Source organism: Gavia stellata, chromosome 4 (assembly GCF_030936135.1).
Source record: "Gavia stellata isolate bGavSte3 chromosome 4, bGavSte3.hap2, whole genome shotgun sequence".
NCBI classification, from domain to species: domain Eukaryota; kingdom Metazoa; phylum Chordata; class Aves; order Gaviiformes; family Gaviidae; genus Gavia; species Gavia stellata.
The window spans coordinates 27,954,601-27,967,915 of NC_082597.1; the positions used below are offsets into that span (position 1 = coordinate 27,954,601).

The 13,315-nt window shown below is 37.0% G+C and overlaps 1 protein-coding gene across 1 annotated transcript in view; it reads left to right on the plus strand.

Moving 5' to 3' along the window:
• Window positions 1-13,315, plus strand: part of CTTNBP2 (cortactin binding protein 2) — an 88,729-nt gene that overhangs the window by 68,595 nt on the left and 6,819 nt on the right. The window contains exons 15-21 of the mRNA XM_059817022.1: window positions 2,621-2,773; window positions 3,042-3,229; window positions 5,965-6,143; window positions 9,665-9,870; window positions 10,097-10,282; window positions 12,106-12,166; window positions 13,048-13,180. Of these exons, the coding sequence (XP_059673005.1) occupies window positions 2,621-2,773; window positions 3,042-3,229; window positions 5,965-6,143; window positions 9,665-9,870; window positions 10,097-10,282; window positions 12,106-12,166; window positions 13,048-13,180 (1,106 nt within the window). The remainder of the gene's footprint in view (window positions 1-2,620; window positions 2,774-3,041; window positions 3,230-5,964; window positions 6,144-9,664; window positions 9,871-10,096; window positions 10,283-12,105; window positions 12,167-13,047; window positions 13,181-13,315) is intronic.

A 13,315-nucleotide genomic window follows, 5' to 3' on the forward strand; every position in this document is an offset into this window, starting at 1 on the left:
TTCATTCTGTTTGTTAGGATACTTCCTGGTGTAACTTCAGTCTATGTCAATCTTTTCTCCCAGGAGATCCTGGTCACAGTTTGGAGGATAGCTTGTGCCAGTGATTATTCCCACAGGTCATTTTGAGTGCCATCACATTGTTGGGAGAGAAGAAGAGACCATTTAGTCAGAAGTCAGCTAGGTTTTGGTGCTTGGCCTGCAGGCGAGAAAATCATTCATAGTCTGGTTTGTTTACTAGCCACTGTCTCTTAGGAAAGCTGCTTCTTTTGGATGCTTTACTCTGCGTCTGTGCTTGCAATTCAGCATTGTGCTGCTGGTTGAGTCTCATTTTTCTGCTTGCTTCTTGCCCCAGTGTTCTGCCACATCTCTCCTAGGAGAGCACTCTCTTCCTCTCTCTAAATGGTTCCATCAGACACAGAGGAGAGGTACCTGTCCTCCCTGCTATCCAGGAAACTGCAAATAAAGAGCAATCATCAGCTACAGTCAGTTTCTCTAAGTTTTGCCCTACTAGTCATCATTTTCCTTAATGACCATCTTTAGCACCACCTTTGAAAAGTTCTGAAACAATGCAAGGCACAACATATTAAAGACAAGTGTTTTGTTTAATATTTGTATTACAGAAGCATTCATTTGGGATTTAGTGTTACAGGAATGCTTGCAAAGGCTGTACCTTTTTTAGTCAATAAGATGTTAAAATCAGGAAAAATAAAGGAAAAGGTCCTGCTGGAAATTATGCTAGGACACATGGAAAACAAGGATGTGATTGGTGACAGCCAACATGGCTTTACTAATGGCAAATCATGCCTGACAAATTTGGTGGCCTTCTACAACAGGGTTACAACATTGGTGAATATGGGAAGAGCAACTGACATGATCTACCTGGACTTGTACAAAGCATTTGACACTGTCCCGCACGACGTCCTTGTCTCTAAATTGGAGAGACATGGATATGGTGGATGGACCGCTCAGTGGATGAGGAATTGGCTGGATGGTCACACTCAAAGAGTTGCAGTCCACGGCTTGATGTCCAAGTGAAGATCAGTGACACGTGGCATTCCTCAGGGATCAGTATGGGGACTGGCACTGTTTAACATCTTTGTTGGCTATGTGGACAGTGGGATTGAGTGCATCCTCAGCAAGTTTGCCCATGACACCAGGCTGTGTGGTGCAGTCAGCACACAGGAGGGAAGGGATGGCATCCAGAGGGACCTTGAGAGGTGGGCCCGTGTGAACCTCATGAAGCTCAACAAGGCCAAGCGCAAGGTCCTGCAAGTGTGTCGGGGCAATCATGAGCACAAATACGGCCTGGGTGGAGAATGGATTGAGAGCAGCCCTGAGGAGAAGGACTTGGTGGCGTTGGTTGATGAGAAGCTCAACATGAGTCAGCAGTGTGCATTTGCAGCCCAGAAAGCCAACCGTATCCTGGGCTGCATAAGAAGAAGCGTGACCAGCCGGTCGAGGGAGGTGATTCTCCCCCTCTACTCTGCTCTCGTGAGACCCCACCTGGAGTACTGCATTCAGCTCTTGGGGCCCCCAACATAAGAAGGACATGGACCTGTTGGAGCGAGCCCAGAGGAAGGCTACAAAGATGATCAGAGGGCTGGAGCACCTCTCCTATGAGGACAGGTTGAGAGAGTTGGGTTTGTTCAGCCTGGAGAAGAGAAGGCTCCGGGGAGACCTTACAGCAGCCTTCCAGTACCTGAAGGGGACCTGCAAGAAAGCTGGAAAGGGACTTTTTACAAGGGCATGTAGTGATAGGACAAGGGGTAATGGCTTTAAGCTGAAAGAGGATAGATTTAGATTAGATATTAGGAAGAAATTCTTCACCATGAGGGTGGTGAGGCGCTGGAACAGGTTGCCCAGAGAAGTTGTGGATGCCCCATCCCTGGAAGTGTTCAAGGCCAGGTTGGACGGGGCTTTGAGCAACCTAGTCTAGTGGAAGGGGTCCCTTCCCATGGCAAGAGGGTTGGAACTAGATGATCTTTAAGGTATCTTCCAACCCAAACCATTCGATGATTCTATGAAATGTGTGTGTGTTTGTATATATATATTAAAAAAAAATTAATGCCTATTAGGTTCAGGTGCTACTCTTTGTGCCTCAAACTAGCTCTGATTATTTGAGTGATTCTTAAAGATATTGAAGGAATTTTTGAAGAGAGGATAGTAGCAAACAAATAGGCAATCTCATAGAATGATTAAGTTTCTTATGGAATATTCTGAATCCTTTTATCACTACATGGTATAGAGTACGTGTTGAAAGCTTAAGAGGTATTACAGCAAATGAAAGAAATGTTTTCAGAGGTCTTTGCTATCTTTTCTGTTGTTATTTTCAGTGTGCTGAAATCCTTCCTACCTATGAAGATCCCATTATAGCCATTTCAGGAATTTATTTTAATAATAGCTTTCAATTTTTTCTTTATTGTACAGTAGGATACTCTTTCCATTGTTTGATTTTATGCTTCCAGTTTTGAACATATTATACAGTCTGTCTGCTTCTGCGAACAAGTTAAAAGGCAAAAAATAAAAAAAAAATCCTTTGTTGCATTAGTAGCAGTAAAAGCTGTATAGCTAAATAAAAGTCAATTTTCATAAGTACATTAATAGGATTTTTGTATTTCAGCTTGTCTGGTCCCAGTTAAACAGCCTCCTGTAAGCAAGACAACCATTGTGATTTTAGAAAATCTGGAGAGAGCTTCTTTATCTGAATTACTAGGAGATTTTCTGGCACCTCTTGAGAATCGGAGTTCAGAAAATCCTTGCACTATTCAAAGAGGTATTTAAAGAATTTGGGATGGAGAAATGTTTTTACTACAGTACTGTTGTATTATAATACATGACAAACAGGGAACAGGAAAAAAAAAATGTAATTTGTTCAGGTTTTGTATTTTATTGCAGTTGTTCTTAATGAAATACAGCATGTTTTAAGGCTAATTTATGGTGGGGTTTTTTTCTTTCTAATTATGTCACTGCTTCTTACTTTTATATGAAATTATGTCAAAGCTTTGAGTATTTCAATAAAATGTTTTATGGTTCATTTTTAGCAAATGGAGTTTCTGGTACCTTTTACTTTCATGAGAACTGCTTTTTACTGGGGACAATCGCAAAGTGTCATCTTCATGGCTCTGACCTGCTGGTTCAGCAGCATTTCCGTTGGGTTCAACTTAGGTGGGATGGGGAGCCAATGTGTGGCTTGCTTCAAAGGTTTTTAAGGAGAAAAGTTATAAACAAGGTAAGAACTTCAATTGGCTTCAGCAATTTTGTTCATCTCCAGGTCTGTGAAATATGTGCGATGGTAATGTCAAGAGCTGAGCAAATAACTATGTTGTTTCAGGAAAAAAGCCTTAATTTCTGGGAAGATACAGGCTGTGTATCTGTAAATGTTGTGCTTGTCCTCTTATAGGAAGGTGTGCGGCCATGGCTGATCAGCATAAACACACAGGTTGGCTGCAAATAATGATACTGTGGATACTTGCTTATCCACTGTATGAAAACATCCTTCAGTAATTTTTTTCATCTTCTGCATGAGCATGATAGTAAGAATCTGCTCAGCAAACGTAAAATCCCTTTCTCGAGGAATTTATTCAGCAGCCAATAGGCCTGCTGAAGCTGGAACAAAAGTCCAAAAGAGAATAAAGAAGTCTGTTTTAACATTAATAAATAAATGGAGGATGGGAAACGAAAAGAAAGATGTGGGCAAAAGCAGAATTGTGGAATTTTGAAAGTTATTTGAAAGAAAATCATTCCAGTGTGATAGCAGCTATTGCAGATAGTCAGGCAGTGTTAGATGTTGGGAGGGGGAGTTTAATCGAAACAGCTGCAAAGGAAAATAATCTTGGCAGCAGAGTTTTGAACAGGCTTAAAAAGGGAGATTGTTCTAGGAATAGAAAAAACTGTCAGTAGTAAAGAGTCCTGCTCTGGGACAACAGACCTACTGTCAGTTCTAAGTGTTTAGCTGTATGTATCTTGGTTATCGTTGGGGATGTCATCTCCTGTACCCTGTGCCACAGTTCTCATCTATAAAAGCTTACTGATTCAAAGAGATCCTAAAGAGGAAATGTGTGGTAACTGAACATTTCAGTTACGATAATGAGGAAATTTAGAAACTTTCCTAGGTATTCTTTAATAGTAAGAACAGGAATACAGAATATAAAAAAATAATTATGTGAAATGTATCAATGAAACTTTTAATAGATTACTTTTCTTCGATTACTTTTTCCAGGTGCATAGTTGTTTATAAGTACTTTTTTCTGCATTAAACATTGTTTAGTTTTTTTCCCCATGTGCTTTAAATCTGAGTCCCTACAGACATGGTGAGCTGGAACCATTATGAGTGGTTGTGTGGTTGAGGGTATGAATTGTTTCCACAATCCTTGCAAAGGATGGGGAGGGTAGCAATTGTCTGTAGGCAAGTAGGTGGGTTGGTTGAAGCTGGTATCTTGCAGATACGCTATAGTGCTGGAATGAGGTATAGGCCAGAGGACAGTGCAATAGAAGTATGTAGCAGAATTCTCCTCCATCCTCTTGAGGAGAAGGATTGTACTCTAAAGCCTACACTGGAGAATATCTAGTGAGCTAAGCCCCTAGAAACACTTTGACCGTAGATCATTCAAGATCAAAGAGAAGGACTGTCTTCAGTTGAGCACAAGGCCAAGAAATACAGCAATGCAGGCAATTGCAGAAGCAGTGGTATTCCAACTTGTTCACAGACAAAGGCTGGATCAAACTTGCTCTTCCACACTGCTTTGGCTACCAGAACTTGCAGCATCATGTTACAGATGTCATTTTCAGGCTTTTTTGTTTAGGCTTAAAAGCAATCTCATAGGTTAGAGTTTAACAATGTAATGGGTTCCTACCTCTGACTGAAGTTGAACAGAATTTGGGTAGTAGTCTCATTATTTTCTCTAAAGCATATACGAGATGGTGGCTATTTTGAGAAAAAAGCCATGTGTCTTCCTGTATCTTCCCTAATTAAAGGATGAATACAAATGCCCAGTGTGATAGGACATTTTTTTAAATACATACATGTGCCATATGCAAACTCAAATGACAGTTGGTGTGGAGTTTAAAATAGTGGATTTCAAAGTTAAAAATAGAAGAAAGATTAATCTGTTATAAAAATCAAAGGGAAAGTAAAAGCACATTTATTGTTTGAACAGTAAACTATTTCAAAGATCCTTGCTCTGTATTCTGATTCCTTGTTTGTGCCTTAATATTCATGTTTTTGGACTATTTGGATATATGGGAAGAGTTTAAATGTTTTTTTACATTAAGTTTGTGTTGTTCACCTGTAGACTCTGTCAAGATGCTCTGACTTCAGTCCTATCCAACACTATCCCTAGTGCATCTTTTAATGCTTCCTTTAATTCAAACTGTTCCAGAGGATAATCCTAGGATTAGGATGATGAACACTGTAATTTGGAGTCAGATGAAATAGAAAATTTTTCTGGCACCAAATAATTTGCCTTTAACAAGGCATACTAAAAAATGTAAGTCTTAGAGGAAGGCATCTTTCCTTCATTGCTTCTAAATCTCAAATCAATATGGAAATCCACTGAGAACATGGCTGGATCAGACATTTCTGTTCAGTGTGATTATTTGTTCTTTTATATGCTTTATTTATATCATATACATTGCATAGAATATGGTAGGTATCTCTTGTAATCCTAAGCTTGAATACCATAGAAAAAGCACTGCTGCCAAATTTGTGTCTCAGTTTCCCACACAAAAGTAGAGGCATGTCAATTTATTGATAAGGAGATATCTTTTAAAGCATAGTGGGAGAAATAAGTTTTAATACAACAAGACTTCAGTATACTCTATAAAAAGGTTTGACCAGTTTTTGACTGTTCCTGAATTTTGTAACAGAAATATACCAGGAAAAAAAACCCAAGCCTTCTTGGGGTTTCAAAGAAAGTGTTTGCAGGAGAGGTCTTAAGTCATGTTAAACATCTTTTCTCTCTGCAGTTCAGAGGCAAAGTACCTCCTCCATGTGATCCTGTGTGCAAGATCATAGACTGGATTCTTGCTGTTTGGCACCAGCTGAACTCTTGCTTATCACGTCTAGGAGCGCCTGAAGCACTTATGGGGCCAAAACATTTCTTCGCTTGTCCTGTGGTGCCAGGGCATGGCCAAGCAACAGTGAAGTAGGATTTCTGTTTCCTATTTGACACTGCTCAGTGCCAACTAGATACTTATTAGAAATGTAGTAGTTATGTTTCTCCCAAAACCCATCTGACTCAGCAGCCTTAAAAGTATTTTAGAAGAAGTTACTGAAAGTTTTAAACTTTTGTTTGATATTTAATTACTAGAAGGGCAATTCTGAAGGACACAAGTGGGAACTGGGTGTCTAACTGGTTGAAAGTCAGTCTTGTGATCTTTCAGTTATTTTCTGACACAGAAGTTGCAGAATATTATTTGTACTGGAATGGCTAATATCGCTCAAACCTTTAAAGGTTTTGTTCTTCATTTCAAGAGAGCATTGCAAAGAAAGCTATTCATTAGTGAACAGACCAAAATAAGATTCAAGAATTCTGAACTTGAAAAATTGATAAAGTTTCCTTTTGAAGTTGTATATGAGGGAAATTTGGAGAATGATTTCTCACTCTTTTTGATATGTGGTGTAATTTTTAAACATACATACAATTTCACAGATGTATTAGCTTTGTAAATAAGGCAGATGTATACATATAGCTATATGTGTGGTTAGATGTCCAGTAACATAAAAGAAGAATGGTGAAAATTTTTTCTTTTCTTGCCTACAATTGCATGAACATCTGCTCAGATTCCAACTTCTCTGCAAATGCTAGCACATGATATAAGAAATAGTTATATAATTTTAAAATACATTCATTTCATGCTTGGCTATATTGGAAAGGTAATGAGCCCCTAATTAAGATCTAAACTTACTCGGAATTCAAATAATAACGTTGGTTTCTGGAGATGTGACACTACTTTTCTCACCATGCTTCATGGCATTCTCCTGAATTGCCACTTCTGCTCCCTCTCGGACTTTTCCCTCTTGTACTAGTTTCTGCTGACTCGTCTCCCAAGGTCCTTTGCTTAGCATGTGCACTGGTTTTCTCATCTTTTCTTCTGTCTGCAGATCTTGATACATTTTGCTTGTTCATTTTCCCTTTTTTTCTAAAAGGACAGATTATCTAATATCCAGAGTAATTATCAAAGTCTAAATGTGGATGTAGCATTGACTTGAAATTTTGAGTGCTGTGAAATAAAAAAAGAATGAGGTATACCATGCATCTTATCTCCTGTCTCCATCTTGAATCATGTCCTCTGACATGTCTTAATCATTTGTTTATTGCAATGGCATTAGTAGAGGACAGAAAAACTATTCTTTAGATACCTTAATTATGCATTTCCGAGTTTTGATTTCTCCTAAGTGTAACTTTGACTGGATTCATAATGCTTTATTTTGAGCACAATCCCAGAATGTCTTTTATAGTAGCGATATGCCGTCTGACTCCTCATTTTAATGTAGTTTTTGTCCACTAACAAACAACTAAAAAGCACAGCTCCAGTGAGCACTTTCTGGACGCTTTTAGTTTAGCAGCATGACAGCTAACAGTGTGGTCATATAACTAGCAATAAATAGGTTTAATTAGCAGCTTACTGATTGCTGTTATTTCAGTCTAATTAACCACTCCACTGTGCTATTCTGCTGCTTTTTGCATTTGTTAAAGCTTCACTGAGTCAGTTCAATTAATTAAGACAGTAGACTGCTATCTACAAACTGGGTTTGTTCTGGGCTAAGCGTTAGCATGAAGCAAGTGGTAGAAGCAGGCAGCTGGGAAGGGAGAGAGAAGGTGTGACAGGAAATTGTTTCCTGCTGTGTGCTGTTTCATGCAGCTTCACATGTTTTGGAGAGTAGAGTGAATAAATGAGGAAAATTTTAGCTACTTTTTTTTCTTGTTTTTGATTTAGGGAATTAAAGATGGTGTTTCAACAGGAAAGTGTTTCACTTTACAGCTCTTTTTCAGGGGCAGGGGGGTGCTACACCTTTCCTAAGTATCAGCTATATCAAAGAATTGGGGACTGGATCAAGATGAGTGCAAACATAAGACTGGATTTAAACACCAGGTTGGAACTTTATATAGAGAGGATGGCATTGTACAGCCCATCGGTTGTTAACTGTTAGATTAGAATGGGCTCAATTAATTTTATCTTTGCAGTGTTCATTTCTGACTGTTTATACTAGCAGCATTGCAAAATGGCAGAACATAGGCAGAAATGGAGAAATAGAGTTCTTTATTACTAAAATGAAAACAATTGTTTATTTTGGTAGCTTAACTCAGCTAGCAGAAGCAGACTGTATCTATATGAAATGGTATCTACAACATTATGCTAAGGAAGTTTCAAGGATCATCTCCAATATGCATTTCACATCTTATTTTAACAACTGTACTAATTATTTTTCTAAGGTAACTTTTATCAAGCTTATACCAGCACTTTGTGGCATGGTTTATATTATCATAAAAACTCAATCTTATGCTTCATAACTAATCAAAAATACATCTATCAAATGATTAATGCATTCTAACTTAAAAAAAAAAAAAAAAGCCAAAAAAGTCCTCATAATCTTTTGGGTAATTAGATGGCTTCTTTGTATCAATGTATCTAAAAAAATGATTGATTTAAGTCCAACAGACATTTTAGCCTTCACTTGTTCTGAATGGATTTCTGCAAAGCTGAAACACAGTGTTATAGCCTATCATTTCTTAGGGACCTTTAATATAAATCCTCTGACTCTCAATCTTACCATCTTCCTCCCATAAGAGGGTATAAGGAAAAAAAAGACTTGAATTTGATCTAAAAAAGATTTTCTCACATCTGTTATAGATGTGAGCTGAGCCCTAAGCCTGAAACTCCTAGCCTTTATCCCTTGAGAACTATATAAGCTGTGAGAAATTACATTTATTTATTTCCTAATACAAATTTTTCACTTCTGTGCTAAAACAACGTAATATTTTTCTCTTAGAAAAGCAAAAGTCCCAGAAGAACCATTTCGCTTTGAATCAAATTTTTGTAATCAGACCCAGTCTCTAAACCAGACAATCTGGAAAATCCACGGCATCCTGGAAACACATTTCACCATAGATCAAATAAACAAAAGGAGAGTGAGAGCAAGGCAGCTGTATGAATAGAAAGGTCTTGTAAGCTGGACAACTTTGGAAATGGAAGAATACTGGAAAGGGTGCAATGATAACTGAATACCTCCTTTTTCCTGATCTGGCAGCAAATAGGCTATGAATGAACACCTGCAAGCATGGAAAATTCTCCATGCACTGGCAAAGGTGAAAGGGGATTTTTTGTTTTGTATATTCATGAACACACATCTTTCTGGGACATTCTTTCTTTTAGCCTTAAAATGAAAAGGATGTTTTATAGTCCTTATCTGAAGGAGGAAAAGCATCAGATGGTAAAGTTTGCAAAAGCAACCTGAAGAACGTTAGGTCAAATAATTTAATATAAAACAAACAAATAAACCCCACCTTAAAAAAAATCGGTTCTTCTCGGACATGGGGTAAAATAGGAAGTCCAAAATGTATATGCTTCCCGAAAATGCAAAATCTGATATGTTACCCAAAGTATAAAAACCTGCATTTTGATGATTGTCTCTGAAGTTAAGAGATTGTTTGTGATCCTACAGGTGGATGTCCAAGTTATGGAATGCTGTGATAGCTCCTCGAGTTCAAGAAGCAATACTCTCCAGAGCCTCTGTGAAAAGACCATCTGTACCAGGACAAACAATAGCCAAAAAAAATCCTAGCCAAGGTCAACAGGCTGTTGTTAAAGCTGCTCTCAGTATCTTGCTAAATAAAGCTGTTTTGCATGGCTGTCCTCTACCCAGAACAGGTAACAGTGAACAGTCTGAAAGGCAAGTACTTGTATGTCACCAATGTGGGGCTTTTAACTGTTTGATTCCTTTTTTAAAACTTCCACAAAACATAACTGAGTTATGATGGCAGGTGTGTTGTTAAAAGCATTTACAGTCACTAAACTAAGTAGTTGTAAAAGGTAGTAAAAGAAGAATCATTTGCAACAGCCAATTCTTCCTAACATTGTTCTACTTTTGTTTCAGAGCTTGATAATTATATAGCAGATTTCAAGGGAGGAAATTTTCCTTTATCCGTGGTTTCGAGCTACAAAAATTGTAGTAAAAAAAGAGGTGAGAATGCTTCTTGGAGAAAAGTGAGTACAAGTCCTCGCAAAAAGTCAGGCCATTTATCCTCCCAGTCATGGAATAAGCAGGAGACAAATACTGAAGGTAAAGCTTTCTGTTTTCAATTCGGAAAGAAGGTGTGGGGTTTTAAGCTGCGTCAATAAGAATCTAACTTTTCTTCTACATCATGAATTAAAAATTCTCAATTAAATGACACTCGTGTTTATGTTTACCAGTAAAAAATTGTTTACTTTTTTTCCCCCTCCAAATTATTTCTTTGTGACTGTGAGATATCCTAATTAATTTTATTAATTTTTTTTGTTTGTTCTAATGCCCTTCCTGTTGTCTGATAATGAGGTAGGCTTTGGATCAGATGGTGGAAGATTGAGCAGTGGTTCTACCTCATATTGCATGGAATGATGCTTTATCATTCTCTTCCTCAATACCGGATGAGAGAAAGCTTCATGACTTGATTGGTACTCTTTAGTTCTGCACCTAATTTACAGAATACCTAATTTTTCATTTTTTTACACGTACTTTATAGCTTCACTACAATAATTTCTATTGTCTGAATCCAAGTAAAAATAAATTAATACATGCATCCTCAGATCATGCATCCCTTGTACAATCTTATTATAAATTGAATTATGATTATGAATTATAAATTGAGTAGTATAATCTAGAAGCCCTGTAGTGAAAGGAAGAGAACTTTGGTTTTAAATTGAAGATTTTTGTTTGATTTTCACTTTAATTGCAAAAAATAAATGTAAAAAATTCGGTGTGGTCACAGATACTGTAAAGTTTTCAAGAAGTTTCCACATCACTTTCAGTATGCTGCTTGATAAAGAAGGCTTTATATGACTGGGTCTATGCATGTGTATAAATGTGAAAGTTCTATTAGTAGCTGGCACTTTTGAAATGTCTTTTCACCTCAAGACCATAAGCCATCTAACAAGCAGTTTACTACACAGGGATAACATCTGGATATGTGCAGAAGCAACATATCATTCTTCTAAAAGTACACATTTGTCTATAAGGAAAACTTAGGAATACTGTAACCGAACACAATGTCGAACAGGAAAACTTCTAGAGGACAGAATCAAATTACTTATTTTTGCTTTCAGAAAATGAAGGTAACTCCTTCAGAGAGAAGAGTTAGGAAAGGATTTAGAGAGAAAGAGGCTTACACACACACACACTTTAGAAACAGTAAGATTCTAGCCTCAATTATCTCTCATGTAAAACACTGAAATACCTGATGAGTGGTACTTTGTAATGTTAAATTGAGCTATTCATTTCTTCAGTGCTTGTTCAGAAAGAAGTCTGCTTTTGATGAAATGCAACTCTAATGTCCTGATTTTGCTTGCTAGTTCTCTGTTTGAATTGTGAACTTACCTAATCCCGCTAAGAGGATTTAAGAAATCAAATTAACATAAACTGAAGTAGGATAGTTGATACTGTATCTTGTACCTGAGAATGTTCTTGGAATCCAGTTAATATCTGTGAATATAAGTAAAAAATGGGATGGTGAATTTAATTTTAGTAGCCTTCTATTTCTGACTATCAGAATCAAATGTTGTTCCTGATTCCAAATAAGGGTAAGTTGTTTGATTTTACTTAAATCTTTTCCTGTTGACAAGTGATTTCTCTTTGAGAGAACCAGTAAGGGTGGTTCAAGTGCCTCACACAGAAACCTCATGTTCTGTCTTCCACAAAAGCTTGGGCAACTCATGCCCCATTTTATCAGTACCATGTGGCCTTAATGCTCCTCTGAACAGTTTCAAGGGATGTATTCTGATCTTTGACAAACTCTATTGATACAATTAGCCAGTAAATGGGAACACATTTTCCCTGTTTCTCACAGACTTTAGAATGAAGAAATAACACACATGATAACACACTAAGAAGTCAATCTCTCTTTTGGGCAGGTATAAAATCTAAGACTATGTTGCAACCAAACTGTAAGAAAAGAGCTTCTCTCGCCAAAAAGTAAGTTTTAATTTCTGGTATTTGTAACACTTAGCAAACAGTAAAGATGGTAAAATTGTGTTGTAAACCAGTGCATTATAATGCATTGATGAAGAGTTTGTATTTGGTAATGTTTTATTTCTACATCTGAAGAAAGGAATCCTTTTTAATTTTCATTTCTGAGAGAAAATAAAATTTATGTACTTCAGTATAATTTTAGAACCCATTTCTGTAATTCAAACCTTGCAGCACTACATGTCTTTTTATGTAACAGAATAGTCTATGACTTAAAAACATTATGTAACGCTTACTCTGCCATGAAAAGCCAACTGTATGCTTTTTTCACCTGGCATTATATTTTAAAAACTCCTCTGGCTCTTTTAGCTTACTGCATGACAATTCAAAATGGTATAGTACATGCACTTTAGTCTAAATGATAAAGAGCTTCTCTAAGAAACTGTATGAATTAGCCAGAGGGAACTGCATTTGGGACTTCAGTCTGAAACCTTAGTTCTACCATATTCACAGGCACAGAGAGCATAGAATACTTATGTATCCAGTACGCCAGGTGTTTTTTAAGTCTTTGGAATTAAGTCCAAATAGGAGAGTGGAATAAATTTGATTGCTCCATGTTAAAAAAAGGAGAAACTTTGAAGATAGTGAGCAGAAGAATCAGAATGGAGAGAATAATTTCAATAGAAAGAAGATCTATTACGATTTAACAACTATTGACAACTATTGCTGCCACTTACTTAGATGTTATTTTCTTTCTGTTCGTGGCAGTAAAGGTCATTTAGAAAGAAATTACTATTTTCCAGGTGTGTATAATATTTATTTTAAAATTCTGTATCATAGCTTAATTTTAATTGTTCTCTCAGTTTGTTTTGGTTTTTTTTAACCAGATCTTCAGAGAAGGATCAATTGAGAACGCTAAATCTGGAGCAAAGGCTGTCCCTTGGTTCTGATGATGAAGTAGATCTTGTGCAGGAACTTCAAAGTATGTGTTCCAGCAAATCTGAGCCTGATATAAGCAAGGTAAACACAAGGTTTTTAAATAATTTACATCAGTACCCTATGCAGTTGTTTGCTACGTGTTTAAAATAAATTTTTAATTTACAAGCACTGCTTGAACTGAAGAAAATTATTAAATTATTTGAGAATAAGCCAAAG